An 18,774-nucleotide genomic window follows, 5' to 3' on the forward strand; every position below is an offset into this window, starting at 1 on the left:
CTGGCTTTGCCACAGACGGGCGGGGGGGGTGTGTGACCCCAGGGGACCCCTCTTTGCCCGGGGCCCCGCAGAGGCAGGATGCAGGAGGGGCCAGCCCCCCCGCGTCCAGCCGGGGAGCATCGGTCTGCCAGGGCCTTGGCCCGCACCCTCCAGGCTGGCCCGGTAGTGCAGAGCCCCCACCCCCCAGCCGGCGCTTATTGCAAAGGGGGGGGGGCTGGGGTCTCTCCTCTGGTCCCATTGGGCGCTGGCAGGTTTCAAAAGCAACTTGGCCGGGAATTATGTAAACACCAAACACCAGAGATCCAGGACCCCCAGCCCAGCCCTGGGCCCGGGAGGTGGGAGCAGGTGGGATCAAGGCCCCCCTGTGCCGGGCGCACAGACCCCAGGTGACAGCAGGGCCCAGTGGTGCTGGATGCTGCCCAGAGCACTGACACCACGTTGTGGCGGGTGGAACGGGCAATGCCCAGGGATAGTACCCCAGGGCCAGCTGGCCAAGGGCTGGAAATCCGGCACTGAGCCTGGGGAGCGCCCCCCCAACAGGCTTCTTCCTTCCCACCAGCCTCGGGCTCTGCTTTACTGACACTGCAAACTCCTGGGGCGGGAAAGGGTCACAGTGGGGCCGGGCAGTGCCGTGCCAGGCCCTCCTCGCAGCTGCGGCTGGGGTTCAGGCTGACCAAACTCCTGGGGGCAGGACCCTGCCTTCCCCGCACAGCAGGGCGCTTGTGGGCTGCCAGCAGAATGTGCCCCCCGCGCTGGGCACTGCCCGGCAGGCTGGCTCCAAGCAGGGCCAGGCTGGGGCCAGGCACGGGGGGGTTTGCCCAGGCTGAGCGCCATGCAGGGTACGGCTCTGCCAAGGCTGCAGGGGAAAGTTGGCCTCCTGGGGTTTTGTGCTGGGAGCTCCCAGGCCCAGCGCTGAACCCTTGGGCCCTGGTGGTGAAAGGGGCTTGGGGGGAGCTGGTGGGAGGGCATTACACCATGGTGCTACCTGGGCCCGGGGGGGCGGGCCCAGGGCTGCTCTAGCCCACCTGGGGGCCAGCCCCACCCTACAGGCAGCTTCCCCTAGAGAAGCTCGGAATCAAGCCCAAGGTGGTTTCCTGGCAACAAGTTACCCAGGTGATCCCAGGGAGAAAGGAGCCTCCTGCCCAAACTGGGCTCGGTGCCAAGCTCTGTGCCCCGGGGAGCTCCCCGCCCCTGGAGCTCCAGGGACGCTGCCCCGGCCCTGCACACCTGAACCTGCCCCCCACCTTGCACCACCTCAGAGCTCCCCCTGAGGTAGCAGGGAGGCTGGGGGCTCAGTGGAGTGAGAACATCCACTGGGACAGCAGACAGGAGGGAACTTGCCAAGCATCTATCCCCTCGCAGGAAGAACTGCCCCGGGGCAGGTCAGCCCAGGGCTTCCCCCTGCAGGGGCTCTTGCACCCACTCTGGAGCAGCTGAGCTGGGGGATACTGGGCTCGATGGGCCTGGCTGGGAGCTGCCTGGCAATTCCTGCTTGAGCAAAGATCTGTCTCCAGGCCAAAGTGCAGCCTCCACTGTTGCTATCCCTGGAATTGTAAAAGTGGCAGATTAGGGACCCTCACCGCTGTTACCCTGCAACCCCCCGTTTTCTTTTCCTTCAAACCTGCCCCCACACCCTCTGTCCCCAGCGTTCTCTTGGACCCCCAGCGGCCCTGACCCCAGCAAGCCGATGGCTGCAGACCCTCCCGCCGGTAGGGCAACTCGGTCCAGATCCGTTTGCAGGATCAGGGCCTGGCAGGTGGTTAGAAGCCAAGGGCTCTAACGCAGGAGCCCGACCAAGGTAGGAGAAAACCCAGTGCTTGGGACGGGTGGCCATCAAAGCTCACACGGGAGAGCGGCCGCACAGAGCAGGAACTGCTGGGTGGTTTTCTGGCCACAGCTCAGAACAGACAAGCACCCAACGGCCCCTCCTGGCTTCCAGGGCCACCAGCTTTAGCAGTAACTGGGCTGAGCCCCATAGTTTGTACTTGAGGCTGCGGGCACCAGCCCGGCGGGACTGAGCCAAGCCAGCTCGGATCGGTCATGGTGCCAGGACAGAGGGGTCGCCCTGCCTCCTGCTACCTGCTCCCCGAGCCCCCTGCTGGCATGGGTGGCACCCAACCTTTGGAGAAAGCCTTTGTCAGCCAACGAAGGATCCAATCCCCAGTGCGCTCCGTGGGCTGGACCGTGGGCGAGCCAGCTCGGCCATGAAATGGGAGAAAAGAAAAGGCAGCTCAGGGAGCTCCTGGAACGAGGCAGCTGGTGTCAGAGGCAGCACAGCAGGGCTGGGGGCAAGAGGCCTCAGGCCCTCCCCTCAGGTGCTGACGGCCTTACCTGGCAGCCAAGGGGGGATCACAGCCCTCCAACGCATACCTAGCAAGCCCTCTGGCATCACCCAGAGTCCTGCGCAGCCCCGGGGAGATGCAGCCGCAGCCTGAGAGCTGGCAGCTCCATGCCCCCTGCGGGCTGGGTTTTGAGATTAAACGTGCGGGGTTCACTTTTTGAGTGTGGGCCCCTGTCTCACAGGTCAGGTGAACCTCCCCAGCTGCTGTTCCCACTCGAGCGGAGAAAGCTGCAGGCACCTCGGAGTCCTGGGGAGGGTGCATCCTGGATTAGCCCCGGGTGCTGGAGGGAGAGGGGGGTAAGAACCTAGACAGGAGGGAGATTTCCACATTACCAAGACTGAGCCCAGTGTCTCAGGCACTAGACTCAGGAGCTGGGTGAGAACTGGTCCCGGGGTCTGAGCCTCGCTCCAGCGGCTAGTGCTGAATGTGAACGCAGGCAGGGATCTCCCTGGCTTAGACACGCAGCAGGCCAGCGGGCAGGGCACGGATTCTACAGCTGGCTCAGCCACCAAGCTGGCAGGTGACCTTGGACAAGTCACTTCCCCTCCTGTCCCGGGGCTATACCATGAAACCCTCAGGGCAGGGACTGTCTGTGCAGCCCTCGGCAGAGCGGGCACCAAGGTGGGTTGAGGCCATTGGCCGTTAGCACAGGACCCGCCCCCAGCGCTTTGCACACCCAGCGCTGCGCCCCACCCACCTTTTCTGGGGGCTAGGAGCAGAGATGCGGAATTTCTTTGGAAACCCGGAACACATGAAAGCCAGGAAGACACACTGACAGGCCCAGTTGCACTGGCTGCAGCTGGTGCCTTGAGGGCAAACCCCAAAGCGACGCAGTGATGAAAAGTGAGATTTTGTACAGACCTTGCAGTTCCAATAGCCGAAGGCGGGATTAGCTACAAGAAAGGCCAGTTTAAACTCCCTTAATAAGAGAATGGGGCATTCACCTGGGACTCGGGAGTGCTTGGGGCTATTCCAGGCTCTGCCTCTGACACCTGGGCAAGTCACTTGGACTCAATTTTCCCATCCTTGAAATGGGAATAACGACACTGCCCTCCGTGAAGTGCTTTGAGACCAGCGGATGACCAGCCTAGAGTACAGCTATGAAATGGGGTTTCTATCTCTCTTTCCTCCCTTCACAACACACACAAGTCACAGATTTAAAACATTCAAAACCTAACATGCTGCAGAAACCCTCGGAGTATTTGGGGGCTTTTAAGAGCTGGAAGCAGCTTTATGCTCAGGTTGTGAAAGCCTGATGCACCTACGATTATTTTTGTGATTAGATAGAAGAGTGAAAAATAATTGCAAAAAACATCTGCACTTAAAACCAACTTATCCAGCAGTGCCCCTGGTGACAGCTTGATTCCCCGAGCTGCTCTCAAGCTGTCTGTATTTATCAGCGCTCTCATCTTCCTGTTCCTGGGCACTTGATTAAGAGACGTACGTTTATTTGCAATTTCTCAGGACCCCTCTCAAGCCAATTTTCCTATTGCAGCGAAGTGCACGTAGCTGCAGCTTGTACCAGTGGCGGACACACCTCTGCAGGCGCCAGGGCTGGTTTACTGGCTTTTATTTATGACAAGACCAATCTGTATTAGAAACCAGGGGAAAACCCGTAACACTGGGGATTGGGTTTTTTACGTACAGATTTTGCATGTAAGAGGTTCCCTCTGAAGAACGTCAGGGCCTTCAGCTGTTGACAATTCCATGGTCTGCACAGGACAAACTGGGGCCGATACTACCCATTCCGCCCCGCGTTGCCTGGAGGGGACAAGGGAGGAGTGCGGTCCAAAAGCAGGTAGCCTGTCCCCATTTTAACTGGTAGGGAAGCAGGAGCGAAGTGACTCAGCTGAGGCCCCGCTGACCCAGGGGGAGCAGGGAATCGAACCCAGGAGCCTAGGCAGAACTAGATCCGACACTGCCTCTCAACTAGGTCCCTTTGAAATCCCTTTCCAGCCACTCCCTCCCCCTGGCAGTGACTCAGGGATGGGAGAGAAGGGGAGGGTGTGGCTGTCACGTTGATTTGCTCCAAAAAGCCAGTAAAGCCGCCGCAAGCGAAAAGCGGCGTTAACCCAGGAGAGCGCGAAGAATGGGTTTGTGTTCTTGTGATTTGACTGATGAAAGCTCCCGGGGGCAAGGGAGAGGGAAACGGATTCAGGGAGGGATCAGGCCTTGGAGACAGGAAAGGGGGCAGAAGGCAAATGGGATTCCATTTGCAGAGCTTTTCATCAGCGCATCTCAAGCTTACTGGCGCTAAGGGGACCTCGTCCCCGTCATATATTTGGGAACGGGGAAGTCTCCATTCAAATACTTGACTGACTAGCACTGGAAACCCAGACGCTACACAGCTGACCCCAAAAGATGCTGCCTTGTGTCACCGAATCCCTCTCTGGTTCCTTCCGATGCCCTGCATTCGACAGAGCAGGGGAGAATCAGTGTGTAATGGCTGCATGCAGAACCAGCAGCACGAACCAGGCGGTAAGTAACATACACTGTGCCTTTGGGTGGAGAAGGCTGCAGAGGTCAAGCCAAGAGGCCATGTCTACACCAGGAAAGAAGGCACATTTTTAAACACGTGTGGGTCAAAGCTAGGCTCTCCTCTAAGCAGCTTGTAGCATGCCAAAGGGCTGCACCTATGTCACATTTACAGACATGTACCTGGGTTTTTTAGCGACACGTTTTCAAACGTCACCAAGTGATTGTGCACTGAATAGCCAGAAGCCATCCACGTTCTCATCTCAAATGCCGCTGGAACGGTTAAAGCTCAGAAGCTGGGGGGCTACTTAGTAAAACTAGTCACCAGACTCAAAACCCTGAAAGGACTTAATTGCCAGGCATGAGAAATTCCATCACCACAGGAATGTTTGAGGATGTTCTAGACACCCAGGAATAAGCACTTGGAAGAAAATCACGTCCTCTGGTGCAATCACAACCACAATGCTGTAGTTCATGCACCAATATGCACAGAGACTTTGCTATCAGCATTTCCCTTTTGGGAGGGGTTGTCAAAGAACCCCGATGTGGACTCAACATGAGGTCCCCATTTCAAGGCTCAAACTATTCCTCTTTCCACAATGCCCAGCCTCCTCCAACCCAGCAACGATCTCCAGCCGAAGGGAGGAAGCCGGGAGTTCCCGTTCAGTCTGATCTGCAATGTCACAGCTCAGATTTTGTCACTGAGGCATTTTCAGTCTTCATTAAGTTCTAGGCACTTGACCTCAGGCCTGCTAATGACCCCGGCCGGCGCTAGGATGGTGCAATCCCTAGCAGACATGCCCCCGCTGTGGGATTATGCTGCAGTCACTGACTGCAAAGCTGGGGGAGGAGGGGGGTTTACTGTCCCTACAAACAGGCCGCTACAGAATCACCCATGTGGAATTTCAGTCACATCAGTTTCTCCAACTCATTTTGCCTAAGCCTGAGAACACGTGGTCAGAGACCTGCTTTCGGTCCCCACCACTCACCCCAGAGGTGAAAGCTCCTTATCCCACCCTTTCCGAGCTCGGGAGTGACTGAGCAGTCCCCACCGCAGGAAAGCACAGACACCAGTTCAGCGTGTCCATCATCAGCATCGTCTTTATTTGTACAACTACCAAGAATGCTGTGAGCAATCTCTGACTGGTGTTACCTAGGGTTAGCACTGCTAATTGTTACGGTTAGCAATTTAGTTTAGGGACAACATGGGGTAGGGACGGGCAGGGGGGAATAAAATAAAGAGACCCCCCCCAACATTAAAAATAGGGAACATCTAAATGTGTACAGGAAATATGCCTGGGCCTTTACAACTGCTGCTTGGCTCCACTGAAGGGTCCCGATAACAAGGGTTTGGGACTCGGGTGAGCAGTTTCAGCCTGGGCTACTGCTGGGATTCAGATTAGCTCCAAGGAAAATGAGACAGATTCCGTATGGCTCCCTCCAATCTGACAACTACCTTAGTTAAAGCCCCAGCACTCACATTTCACAGCGACCCTCTACATTGCCAGCGTGAACCAGCGAGAGCTGGCTGGGGGTGGGGCTCCGCCCACAGGCTGCCTCACCAAGGACCACAACTGGGAGGGTATTTTTGGCTTGGATTCTGCCTGGGGTTCCGTGGATAACTCTGAAGGAAAAGGAGCCATCGAGATCCTTGGAGTTCCCAGGGGAAGCCGCAGCTCTGGCAGCAGCAAAGTGCACGCCCGGTAAAGCATGAACCCGTCACATGGCAGTAGCGCGGATGGAGACGCATTAAGTAGCTCCCACAAAGAGAAGAAAACGAAGGAAACACACAAGGGAGGAAAGAAAAACGTGGCACAAGAGAAGTGTAAATGTTCCCTTGTTAATAGCTCTAGCTAGGAGTGTCCTACAGTCCAGTTATCAAGCTGAATCTCTGGAGGGAATGGAGATCTGGAGCCTTTCAGGAATTTGCCTCTTCAGGCTGGCTTGACCTTGGCTTACGCTGTGGGAGCCCCTTGGTGTCTGTGCTGGGTGCGCCTGGATGCATCTGTGCTGAGGGGACGGGCTGGCTCGCCAGGGAGGCGGCACCAGTTCCACTGGTTCCTGTGGAATGAGTCTGGCCAGGGTCAGTAGCAATCCCTGGAGGTCGGAACTGGGAATTCTGAGACCGGGAACTGGACTGATACCAAGGCCCATTTCTGTACCGGTTCGTACTGTCGTGTCTTCCTGGATTGGAGGGGCCATTATGGCGCTGGCCTTGGGGCCGGTAGCCCTGGCCTTGTCTCCTGTTACCCTGGAAGACCTGAAACAGAAAGAAAGGCTGGCAAAGGACTGGAGAGAGGAGACTAGCAGAGCCAGCAGCTGCAAAGAGTGAGCTACGTACAGCAGAGATCTATGAACCACTCGTGCCAAGGCCCTGGTGTGATGGAGTAGGGGCTGTCTGTGTGGGGAATGGGAGAGCAGGGGAAGACTTTAGGGGATGGACGATACCGGAGCTTGTAACCTGAGCTAGGTAAGGGAGGGGAAAGGTCAACACCTTTGCCCGGGAAGGGGGACAAAGGAAGGGAGTGGCAGGAGGGAAGCAGTTTGAGTTTGGGCTTGGGGCTGTGTGGGCGGAATTCAGGGTATCCTAGCTAGGATCCAAGCACCCTGAAAGCCCAGAAGGACTCGAGGGAGGGGTCCTGACTGTGCCTGCAAGCTCTGCTGTAACCTGTGTTCCTGTTGTCCAATAAACCTTCTGTTTTACTGGCTGGCTAAAAGTCACTGTGGGTCCCAGGAAGAGGGGTGCAGGGCCGGACTCCCCCACACTCCGTGACACCTGGATGGTCCCCTCTCCAGCCACTGCCTTTCCAGCACCCTGGAAGCCCCCTAGCCCAGTGGCACCTCAGGGGACTGTCTCAGAAGACAGGCAGGTGTGGTGGTGGGTTAGACGTGCTCCTCCCCAGGAGATGTTGCAGCATGCAACTGTGGCTGACTTCGTACCGACAGCTGCCATTGCGGAAGTAGGGGGTGCTGCTCTCTGAGAAAAGCCAAGGTTCTTCCTGTCATGCTGTGATGCCCTGGACTTTTATCATGCCCTCTTGTCTTGTGAGCAGGGCACACTGCCACTGCCCAGTCTGCACCAGGCAAGCCGAATGCCCTCAGACCAGGCACTTGGCAGGAGGGACCCATTAAATACAGAGGAAACGGCCCTGAGCTGGGGTTGAGCTCCATGCCGTATTTAAAGGCTTCTCTTGTGAAGTCGTCACTTACCTCTCGGTGAGGCTGGCATGGACGGCTGCCGGTGCTGGCTCCAGCTGCAGGTGTTTCTGCTGAGGACGGGGGCTTCCTGCTTGCGGTGGGAAGGCTGGGAGCAGAGGCACACTCCAGGGTGGAGAGATCGCTCGGGCTCAAGGACACGGACGCGACGGAGCTGCACCGTGCTCTGATTGAGTAGCTGTTCTTTGGATGGGAAACTGCAATGGAACCACAATGACGGATGGCGTAAAGGAATTGCACGCCCCTCCACACGCACACACATGTCCCCTGAATCTCACCTACTGTGGGCGACAGCGCTGTTCACTCCATGACACAAAGGGAAGAACGATGTTTCGGCGTAGTTACACTACCTCCTCACTTGCTGACCAGCCTACGATCTGTGCCAAAGCTCAGCTGGCCGGGGTCAGCACCCTGGCGTTACAACGCCCTGGGAAAGGGCCCTGACTGGCACTGGGCCTGGAAAGCACCACACATTCCAGCGAAAGCTGACAGGATCATGTCCCGTTTTCATCACTAGACGTGTCCCTCCTTCCCCAAACTAAGCAAATTCCTGATGAAGGAGACCATTTCGCTCCTGCATAACTTAAGGGCCTGAGAGAACTGACCAGCCTTCCCAGAGCTTTTGTGGGGTTTAAATAGGATCTGGACAGATTCTGGTAATACACCACACTGTCAATGCTATTGATGTATTCTCATTTATACATACAGCTACACGGGGTCCCTGCTCTCACACCATACATTAAACACAAACATTAAACGGCCACCAGACTGCTACCCTCCTCATCCCCACCACCAATCCGGGCTTGCACCGAAGCTCACCGCCCACCGCACTGCGTGAAGATACAGGGGCTTTGCGGCATGCAGAAGGTCAACAGACTCCGGCTATTCTGAACAGAGGGGAAGCTTCTTCCAGAGCAGAGAGCCCCCCACCCAGACAGTGCTCTACCACTGGCCCCTTGTTTAAATCCAGGGGCTCCTCTGAACTCTCTCCTCTGCAACAGTACCTGTCCCTGTCCATCCCTGCCAGCTCTGCGCCAGGCACTTTCTCACCTGCCACCTCAGGCCAGCTCACCTTGCCCAAATGAGGTGATGCTCTTCTTTACTGCATCCAGGTCACAAGTGAATCGTGCCACTCTGCCCAGGTCTTCATCATATTTGCGTTCACTGACAAAGTGCTTAATGGGAAAGAAAATGCTTGCAAGTTAACACAATCTTTATGCTAATGCCTGGTGACAAACTGGCGCGTAAGATGGGAAGTTGAAATCAGAGCCTTCTGCCTTGCCTGGTAACAGTGCCTCAGGTCAGGCACGGCTCTGACAGCCTTGCCAAGAAAGGTTACATTTAAAGCCACGAGTCACCCTGGAGTAGCATGGGCTCTGCTGCATCAGTTCCACCTACACATGTGCAACCAAACAAGTGGCTGCAGCCTCCCCCAGAAGTTAACATTTCCAGGTAACTCAATCTCAGCAGCTCAGTCTGCTGCTCTCCACCCTACAGAAATCAGGGTGGCTCGCGAATCAGCCTTGGATGCTATCGGCAGCAATAATCCAACTGCGGGGGAAACAAAGCTGGTCTAGGACGGACTATTGCTGGGAGAACACAGCGGACCGGTGATCTGACTTTCAGACTGGGCTTTAATTCAGCCTGTAGAGAGCATTTTACTGACATCTAGTGGTAGAAATAAGTGCATGTGTCTGAATACCACGGTACTCAGCGAGCGGTCAGGTGCCTGCTGATGCTGGTGGAAGGGACACCAACCCAAATCATCAGCACATCCTGTGGTGCGAGCCCTGGCAGAAGCCTGCCAGGCAAACCCGCCATGCCAGAAGCCCTGTTCCGGGCCAATTCAAAATGGTTAAAAGCTGCACTAAGTGAAGTGGTGTTAAGGACCAAAAGGCCCTTTGTTTGCTGAAGTCGGTATTTTCCCAACCAAATGCTGTAAGAAAAAATGCAGGACAAAGTGCGCTGAAGCTTACTACACCGTCCTGGACAACGTGCATGCGCACCGCTAGGAGCGAATCTATTTTGGGAACTACTGCTATTTCTCGCTGAAAAGAAATGGAAGCTTTACAGACACAGGTGCTGCCCTGAATGTACTTCTGCAGAAGACGGGCAGAGTGATTTGATGTATACACAGGACTGGAGCTTAGAACTCCCAGCTATTCACCTGGCTCCATTTGAAATCTGTGTGTCCTTCAATGGTCACTTCACTTGTGTCACTAAGAGAAAGCCGGCACATACCTGACTCACCGGGCATTACTAACATTTCATTACAGCATATGCAAAAGGCCGTTCATTCCAAACACAGGCCTGGGGATGCGCCAGAGGCAGAGCTCTCATGTCAGTGCCTGTTGTAATAGGATGGAGGAGGAGAAACGGTCACCTTTATGTCAGCTCTAAGCTCTACCAACTGCTCCTCTGACATGCGCACGGCAACATCAGTCATCTTCTTTAGCGCCCCAGCTTTCTTTTGTCGGCTAACCAGGATTTCCACTGAAATATAATGAAAGGGAGACCAAAGCTTATGTAGAATGAATGCTGAAGGAAGAGTCAATCTGCCAAGCATCTCACTGGGACACGGAAGGTTTAACCAAGCACCCAAATGGGCAGCTCAGACAGTGGGGTGCTGGGTTGAGAAATGGAGCATTCAAGTACCACCACAATACCATTTTGTAATCCACAAGTTAACTACGCTGTCCAGATTTGACCTGTTTCTGACCACAAGAGCGTCTTGCTAGGGAAGCCATTGCAAAGTGAGTTTAAGAACAGATCTGGGTTTTGTTTCTAGTAAATCCCAAGCACTTCGGAGGGTCAATAGCACAACATCTTCACTGGCGCGCACACGAAAACAGAGCCTGTCTCTCTTCCAATTCCATTTCCTTCCTGATCATCCCAGACTGCCTGCACTGATGGGCAGCTGCCGAGCTGATTTGCAGTACAATACCAGAAACTGAGATGAAGGACATCCAAGAGGAATTTATGCCCTCAGCTCCAGCCTACACTTTCTGTGCTGCCAGGGATCCTGCTTCCTAGCACAAAACAGCCTTTAGAACTGGTGCACCACAGAGAAAGCAATGATTTCGAGAAATTGTTTAATACCCAACCACAAGCCAGTTAGAATAGTTTACCTTCTCTGGTAACAGAAAGTTTTGGTTAAGTCTTGGTGGCTCTGCAAGTTTCAGCCAGATTAAAAACAAACCTGGTACATTAAGCCCAAGTACAAAACACAGTGGTTATATAAAGAAAGGTGTAAGTATTTAAAGGGACTTTACCTGGTTAAAAATATTTCCTTAGCTTTGTAACCCCCCCGATTATTAATATTGAAAGGCTCTTATATTTACTTGACTGTTCACCATTTATGTCACTCATTTCTCTCATTGGAACATAAAAACAGGCTAGTGAATTTCACTTTATTCTTGTAATGCTCTTACACACTGGTCAGATTGCAACCACTACAAAGGGATGTTTGTTTAAAATAAACTTTCCATTGGAATTTTTACAGCATTGAAGCCCAAACTTAGCAAAACAAATGTAGCTTGTGACCAGCTTTGATTTGTGCCCCTTTAACAGCTAAATGTCATTCTAACCCGTAGAGAGAAACCTTTTAAAAGAGTGAGTGTGTGTGGGGAGTGGGGGAGAAGGGGTTAGTTTACCTGGGAACAATGGAAGTTGGAAGATGTACTGCACATACTGCTCTCACTGGGGCAGTGTCTGTTTAACTTTGCTGTTAGAGTGGAACAGCACCAACTGTTAAGATGAGCCACTTTTAAAAAATAAAAACATGTCTTACTTGCTTCTGCTTTCACTTTGTCCATTTCGGCCAGCAGCGCTACCTCTCGGTCCATGAGGCTAAGAAGAGAAGGTGACAGGAATTAAAAGGTCTGATCAAGAGCCTGAGTTCACAAACAAATAACCCAGAATTCAAAGCCAGTTACCAAAGGACTTTCTGGGGGGAAAGCAGACAGTAAAAGCTCCCCTCCCTTTATGTGGCCAGCTGCATACAGTACAGAAGCAGGAGGCTGTTCAGTTAGATGTTGGTCAGAATCAGCAGAGAACAGGCCAGCAGATGGCAGCAGAAAGCCAGTGTTCCAATGACCGCAACCTGTCCCGTCTAGCACGCACCTCATCGCTCTCAGTTACTGTTTGGGCTGGAAATCTGAGAGCTCTGTGTGAATGTTTTTAGCATTACAAAACCCAATTCCACTTTAAAAGCAGCAAAGAATCCTGTGGCATCTTATAGACTAACAGACCTTTTGAAGCATGAGCTTTCGTGGGTGAATACCCACTTCGTTGGATGCATCAAAAGCTCATGCTCCAAAACGTCTGTAAGTCTATAAGGTGCCACAGGATTCTTTGCTGCTTTTACAGATTCAGACTAACACGGCTCCCCCTCTGATACTCAATTCCACTTTGGCTCACATAAATTACTGCGTTTGTTGCCAGCACAGCCTGGGCACCGGTGCAATCCCCATATGACATGGGAGGGGAGAATGGTAAAGCTGTGCTCTGGAGACCTGCATCAGCAAAACCCGCTTTTCACAGATGAGGAAACTAGGCCACAGAAGTTCAGTGACTTGCCCAAGTCACAGGCTGGGTCCGGGGAAGTACAGAAGCAGAACCCAGAAGTCTTGATGGCCAAGACCCCGACCTTACCACCATTTGTCAGTAGGAGCTGAGCTCTAGGACACAGCAGGGACATACTTTAAGTCTCTCGTTGCCCCATCTCATGTTGTGTGGACAGTGTTGGTAACCAGCCTCGTTAGAGAGGGGATTTGTGTTCACGCTCTCACCGGGACAGGGGCAGACACAGACAAAGTTCACTGGGCTTGTTATGAAACACAACGCTAAAAAGCATACTTCCTCTGTTCTGGCTAGCCACATGGCAGGCTTGAGGGAAGACCTCTGAGAGGCTGCTGAGAAGGTACGAACATGGCTTTTGTGCAGCAACAGAAAGATGACTTAAGAAATCCCAGCAAAGGCCCAATGCTAACAGCACTTCAAACCAACTCTCCAGCCTTTGCTATGGCAAAGCAGCAGGCACGGGGGGCAGGCAGGGAGGGATTTTCTCCTCTAATCACAAAGGCTGAATGCTGATGCAGAAGCTCATACCACAGAGCCACTTTAACAGCTGAACACACCTTACGAATGAATTGACAAGCTCAGGATCTCTCTCTCTCCCTCTCACACATACCCGTATGTGTGACATTCAAGATTTTAACAGCTAAGACACCACTCTGGCCTCCAGCTGTCACCACACACAGAAAGCAGCCCACAGATGTCAAAGTACATGGCATGACCCCCCAAAGCCCTCCGTGACTGTAACAACTTTCCAGCAAAGGCAAAACCAAGATGATCACAATGAAGCTCCCTCTCTCATTTGCCTGTAAGTTGTACTGTGACTTGGCTGCATATCTGTTGCTAGGAGACTAAAAATTCCCCGAGACCTTCAGCTGGCAGCCTGCACTGGCAGCTCTCGCTAGAACTTCAGGTGAGGACCAGGTTCAGACCCGTAAGTGCTCTTCACTTCGCTCCTTTGGTTGCTCAGCTCAACCACTGAAGAGCAGACAAGGAGGCACTTCCTGTAGCTGCTGCGCAAAGGACCAGGCCTTGTGGAGAAGGGCACTTGAGTAACCTGCGTTACTCAGACTTTGTGGAGGCAAAGGAGGAAAGGCCAATGCCCAGAGTCTGGATTCAGATACAGATGGGGAGGGGCTCAGGTCTCCATTCTGCTCCCTCCTCCAAAAGAGGGGAGGGAGGCAAGTTCTATTAAGAATTCTGTTAGAGACACACCTTGGGCTTCTCTGTTTCCTTATCACTGTGTCTGTATTGCCTAATTGGACGAAATTCAACAGTGACAAGTGAAGTATTTTGTACTTAGGAGGGAAAAAACCAAATGCACAAATACAAAATGGGGGGGGAGTAACTGGCTGCACATTAGTCCTGCACAAAGGGATCTAGGGTGATAGTGGATCACAACAAGGCTAACGTTCTGAGCTGCGTTAACAGGAGCGCTGGATGTAAGACACGGGAGAGAACTGTCCCACACTACTTGCCCCTGGTGTTGACGACACACTGGAGAGAGTCCAGAGGAGAGCTCAATTGTGAAAAAAGATTCCGAAAACCTGACCTAGGAGAAATGGTTAAAAAAACTAGGTAGGTTTAGTCCTGAATAAAGGTAACCGAGGGGTGGGTGAGACCTGAGAAGTCCTCAGCTATGTTCAGGGCTGTTAGAAAGAGGACAGTGATCAGTTGTTCTCCATATCCACTGAAGGTAGGACAAGAGGTAATGGGCTTAACCTGTAACAAGGGAGATGTAGGTCAGATATTAGGAAAAACTTTCTAACTATAAAGAGAGTTAGGTACTGGAATTGGCTTCCAAGGGAGGCGTGGAATCCCCATCCCTGGCTGTGTTTAAGAACAAGTTAAACACCTGTCAGGGATGGCCTAAGGTTACTTGGTCCTGCCTCAGTGCGGGAGAGACGTCCTAGATGACCTCTTCTGCCCTCCATTTCTAGGACTGTGAGCTACTCAGAGCAGACAGTGCGTCCATGCCCAGTACAAGAGGACCCTGGTCCCTGGCTGGGGGGCTCTGGGCATTACCAGAATACAAACACAAAATTTACTAGTAATGAACGAGCACAAAATTAAAAAGATCCAGAAGCGACTTAACCTTGCCTGGTTGACAATTCCCAACCACATCAGAACCAGTTCAGACAGACTGTGTGGTACAGAGTGTGAGGGGACAGGAAGGGCCTGTACCCCATGACTGCACTCTGCTAACGCTATCCCACACTGTGTGCCAGGAAGGATTCCCCGACAGAGCATACCAATGACTATTCAGCCATGGGTGCAGGGCCTGAACAACCCTTGCCTATCTCCAGGGTTAGAAGTAGCCTTGCTGTGCATCGTGTGACCACCCCAGAACTAGCCACATGCTGCACCCTACTTACACACACAATAGTGCTAATGCAGCCGCCTGTTTCTATCAGGCATTCCTGGCCTAGCACTCCAGACCTCTGTATCGGTTGCTGGGCAAACCCAAAAGCAGGCCGGGCAGCCTGTGCGAACTCAGGTTTGCTTTGGTTTGTAATTTAGTTTACCCAGCAAAGCTCAGCTGGAGCCTTTTATGCAATTTTACAGCTGGGCTCACTAAGGGACAAAGGTCAAGTGGCTTTGCCTGAGGTTCATACACTGAACGAGCGACTCTCAGATCCAAACCCAATGGTCTGTTGCTGAAAAATCCAGACTGCACGGCTTTTAGTTCAAGAAACAAGTGCCTTGTGCCAGACCCTTTCAGAAACAAGGATTCATTTTTTGACTGCTCTGCCTCAGGGGCAAATCTATGTGGGGGGAGGGGAGACCAGTTCACAGCAGAGATCTGAAGTGCAGCTCCTGAGAAAGCAAGTTTAGGAGAGGAAAAACCCCAGCCAGCTGGTAGCTGCTGAAATTCAGGGGAAAACGAGGAAGGTGAAATAATGCTGACCACACCGTTGTGATCTCACCAAGCGTTAGAGGAGCTGACTTCAGCTGCACCCAAATTCTGGTAACAGCACCTGCAAGATGTTGCCCGTTAGTGAAGTAAAACAGATGTTTGCCTTTGCACATGCACACTAAGGGTTTTGGGCCAGGTTCATTTCAGGCTTAAATACAACAGTCTCTGAAAGACTGGAGGTTGCCTGGCAGCTCCTCCACAAGACAATGAAGGCAACCTACAGCATGTGACATGCATAAGCGGAGGTGGGACTCCCAGATCCAGCGCCCAATGCACAGCATGTCCACATACCCCCCAAAGCTCAACACCTTGTGCGCAAAGCCATTCTCCCCATACCATGGAGTGAAGCATTCTGGTCAATATACATGTTCCCCGGTCAATACTACCAGCCTGAACGCCAACCCAAAGACAGAAAGAGCAGAGGGAGGGATCTGAGAAGCAGAGGAGACTGCAGTCCTTCAGCACAGCACCAGGCAGTGCCCCCAACTGACTAGCCAACTGCAATGCCCACTTCACTGCTTTATAAGCGCCTCAGCAGAGTCCAGGTTGGAGAACGCTCTGCTGAACAGTGGAAATGTCACAGGCTGAAGAGAACATCTGAGGGCTTAAGAATGCCTTTGGCTATTTCCACACGGAGACAGGCCTGACATTCTGGGGAGAGTGTCAGTCCTCATGGACTGGAGCAAGTCCAACCGGTCAGCACCTCATGTTTGGTGTAAACATCAGGTCTGTAACAAATGTGTAGAGGACATGAACCAGCCAATCAAATGGCAGTCATCGGAGTACAGCTTTGATGGCTACAGCACCAGCAGCTGTTCTGCAGCCCACCTGCACGGCCTCTAAAGAGTCCGAACTTTGCCTTTCAGTCAATGCCGGGCCCCCAAAGAACAGACGGCTTTTGAATCTAGCACTGGGGCAAGTACTCTTCAGCCGAAAGCCAGCGGGAGAGATGGCTCAGTGGGCACCATTAGTGCCAAGATCTTGGTTTGTGCCAACAGGAGTTAAACATACTGATTGTTCTTTGAAGCATGGAGCATAAAGGGCGTTGAAACGAAACTTGAAGGCACAAACCTACTTCCCAACTGAGTGGCAAGTGCGTCACTTTCGGGAAAGGGCAGGTCATCTTCTCTCTAAAGTTAAACTGACCTGGCTGCAGAGCCCTGGCTTATCAATCTTATATACACAACCTCCCAGCAGGGAGGCACTTCATTTGGCATTTACTGAAGGAGGTTCCCACTGGCTGCATTCCAGATATGTACTCAACATCTCTGCCTCACGGAACTGTTTCCTGGTTCGTGCTGGTTCTGTCTCTCAGCAATCAGAGCTTATCGGAGCAATGCTGCTAAACGGGACTTGAATCTATACCCTTTCTGGAAAAAAAGACATGAGTGTTTCATGGACTATAATCCAAAGGGCATGGAATTACTGATACAGAACCAGACACTAAAAGCTTTCCATTCCAATGGGAGGTTTTTCAGAGATTGTCCCTACAGAGAGGCAGAGGATAAAGCTGCTGACAGAAAAAGGTCATAGTAATAATAATTAATATTAGTTCAACTCCTGCCACAGAAAATCTACGGAAACAGATCATAAATAATAAATAGTATTAATTCCCACCCATAAAAACATTCACTTGAGTTAAGACTGTAAATATCTCAGTTATTTATAGGGAAAATCTCTTGAGAATATTGGAAAGACCAGAAATTCCAAGTTAAGGTTACACCGAGACATCCCAAACAATGAGAAAGCCTGGCAACAAAGGCAACGTCACCCAAACAGCCTTAACTCTGCCCACAGCTGGGAGCACATTAAGGATGCCTCACAGATCTGCTTCAAACACTACAGACGACACCAGTTTATGGAATCTACATATTTGCTGATACAGGCCCCATCCCTGAAATCATTTACACATGCTTAATTTTGCTCCTGGGAGTAGTTCCATTGAAATCAACAGACTGTCTCACAGTAGCAAAGTTAAGCATGTGCGTGTTTACCGGATTGAAGACATGGTGACCACACACCACTACAGCATTTGAACTGAGTTACATCACTACAGCAAAACCCTCACTCCTTATTTATGGCCAGCTCAGTCACCAGACAGGTTTTAACACATCTGCAAGCCTGCCACAGAAATCTACTCTCATCCCTTATCACAAGAGTTATATTTAGCTGCCTGTCAAACAACGTTACTCACTCCGGTGAGTTTTTAACATTTCTTCACCAAAACTGACCCTATTTGGGACCATCACGTAGGGGAATTCCTCAAAAAATTGTGACAGACTCAGCACAGACAGCTATGTAATAGGTACTACCAGTTTAAAAGGGCATCATCTTAAAATAAGTCCTTCAATAACATAGCTGTGACACATGCAAGGTGCAGCAGTTCCATAGTGTGGAAGGCTGGCCTGGGAGGGGGCAAAGTTAAGGTTGTGTGGGATGATCTCTCACGTGCGTTTCTTCTTTTCCACTGGGTTTCTTCCCTCCACACCCGTCACACTACCCTTAACATGGAATTACCACCAAGCCCCAACATTTATATTTTTGAAGAAAACTACAGCATTCTCTTACTGCGTTTCCCTGCAATAATTGGTAGGATTAAGATGATAAATACCTTAAATATTTTGCCTGTGAATTTCCTCAGATTATCAGTGTCTAGAAGAGTGTGTGTGTTGGCCTGGATGTCGGGGCAGTGACGATAGCAGCACCCTGTCAGCAATTCCAGAGAGTCATGGCTGGGGTGGGAATAAGGCACACGTGGTACAGTGGCTCCAACATGGGCCGTATGAAGGCTGTAGCCTGGGAGTGCAGGTGTGCTAAGGCACAGCAGGCCCTAGGCTGATACAGGTGTTGCTGATGCCAGCACCTAGAATTCCTGTTTATTCCTTAACAGTGTTGATGTGCAATGTTCGGGGCAAGGGGAAAAGACAAAGGAGCGATCCATGAGGTAAAACATTAGGTCTCTTATTTACTCAGTTTGTTGATCCCAATTCCTAATCGCTGGATCTCTTCCTATTCTACTTACCAACTCTGCAGTTCAGCAAAGGCCTGCTTCATTTTCTTAATGGAGGCATCCATCTCCTCTTTAACCACAACCTGATACCGTGCCAATGAGACTGTGCAACGCTGGAGGTCCTTCACTGATTTTTCAATATTTGAACCTATCGATAGAAAATAATAAAAAACAACAAAAGAGCCAAGCACATTAGATTATAAAATCTTCCAGATTGTGATAAATCATAAAGGCGTCTT

At 51.9% G+C, this 18,774-nt stretch overlaps 1 protein-coding gene across 2 annotated transcripts in view; it reads right to left on the minus strand.

The window, feature by feature from the left end:
• Positions 1-5,900: 5,900 nt before the first annotated feature.
• The window catches only part of SPATS2 (spermatogenesis associated serine rich 2), a 39,871-nt gene continuing 26,997 nt past the window's right edge, over positions 5,901-18,774 (minus strand). For both annotated transcript variants that reach the window (XM_050925712.1, XM_050925711.1), the window contains exons 8-13: positions 18,548-18,683; positions 11,824-11,882; positions 10,417-10,526; positions 9,106-9,208; positions 8,028-8,230; positions 5,901-7,077 (exon numbers count right to left, since the gene is read on the minus strand). In XM_050925712.1, the coding sequence (XP_050781669.1) occupies positions 6,736-7,077; positions 8,028-8,230; positions 9,106-9,208; positions 10,417-10,526; positions 11,824-11,882; positions 18,548-18,683 (953 nt within the window). In that variant the 3' untranslated portion in view covers positions 5,901-6,735. The remainder of the gene's footprint in view (positions 7,078-8,027; positions 8,231-9,105; positions 9,209-10,416; positions 10,527-11,823; positions 11,883-18,547; positions 18,684-18,774) is intronic.

The sequence above is a fragment of the Gopherus flavomarginatus genome, chromosome 16 (genome assembly GCF_025201925.1).
Source record: "Gopherus flavomarginatus isolate rGopFla2 chromosome 16, rGopFla2.mat.asm, whole genome shotgun sequence".
NCBI classification, from domain to species: domain Eukaryota; kingdom Metazoa; phylum Chordata; order Testudines; family Testudinidae; genus Gopherus; species Gopherus flavomarginatus.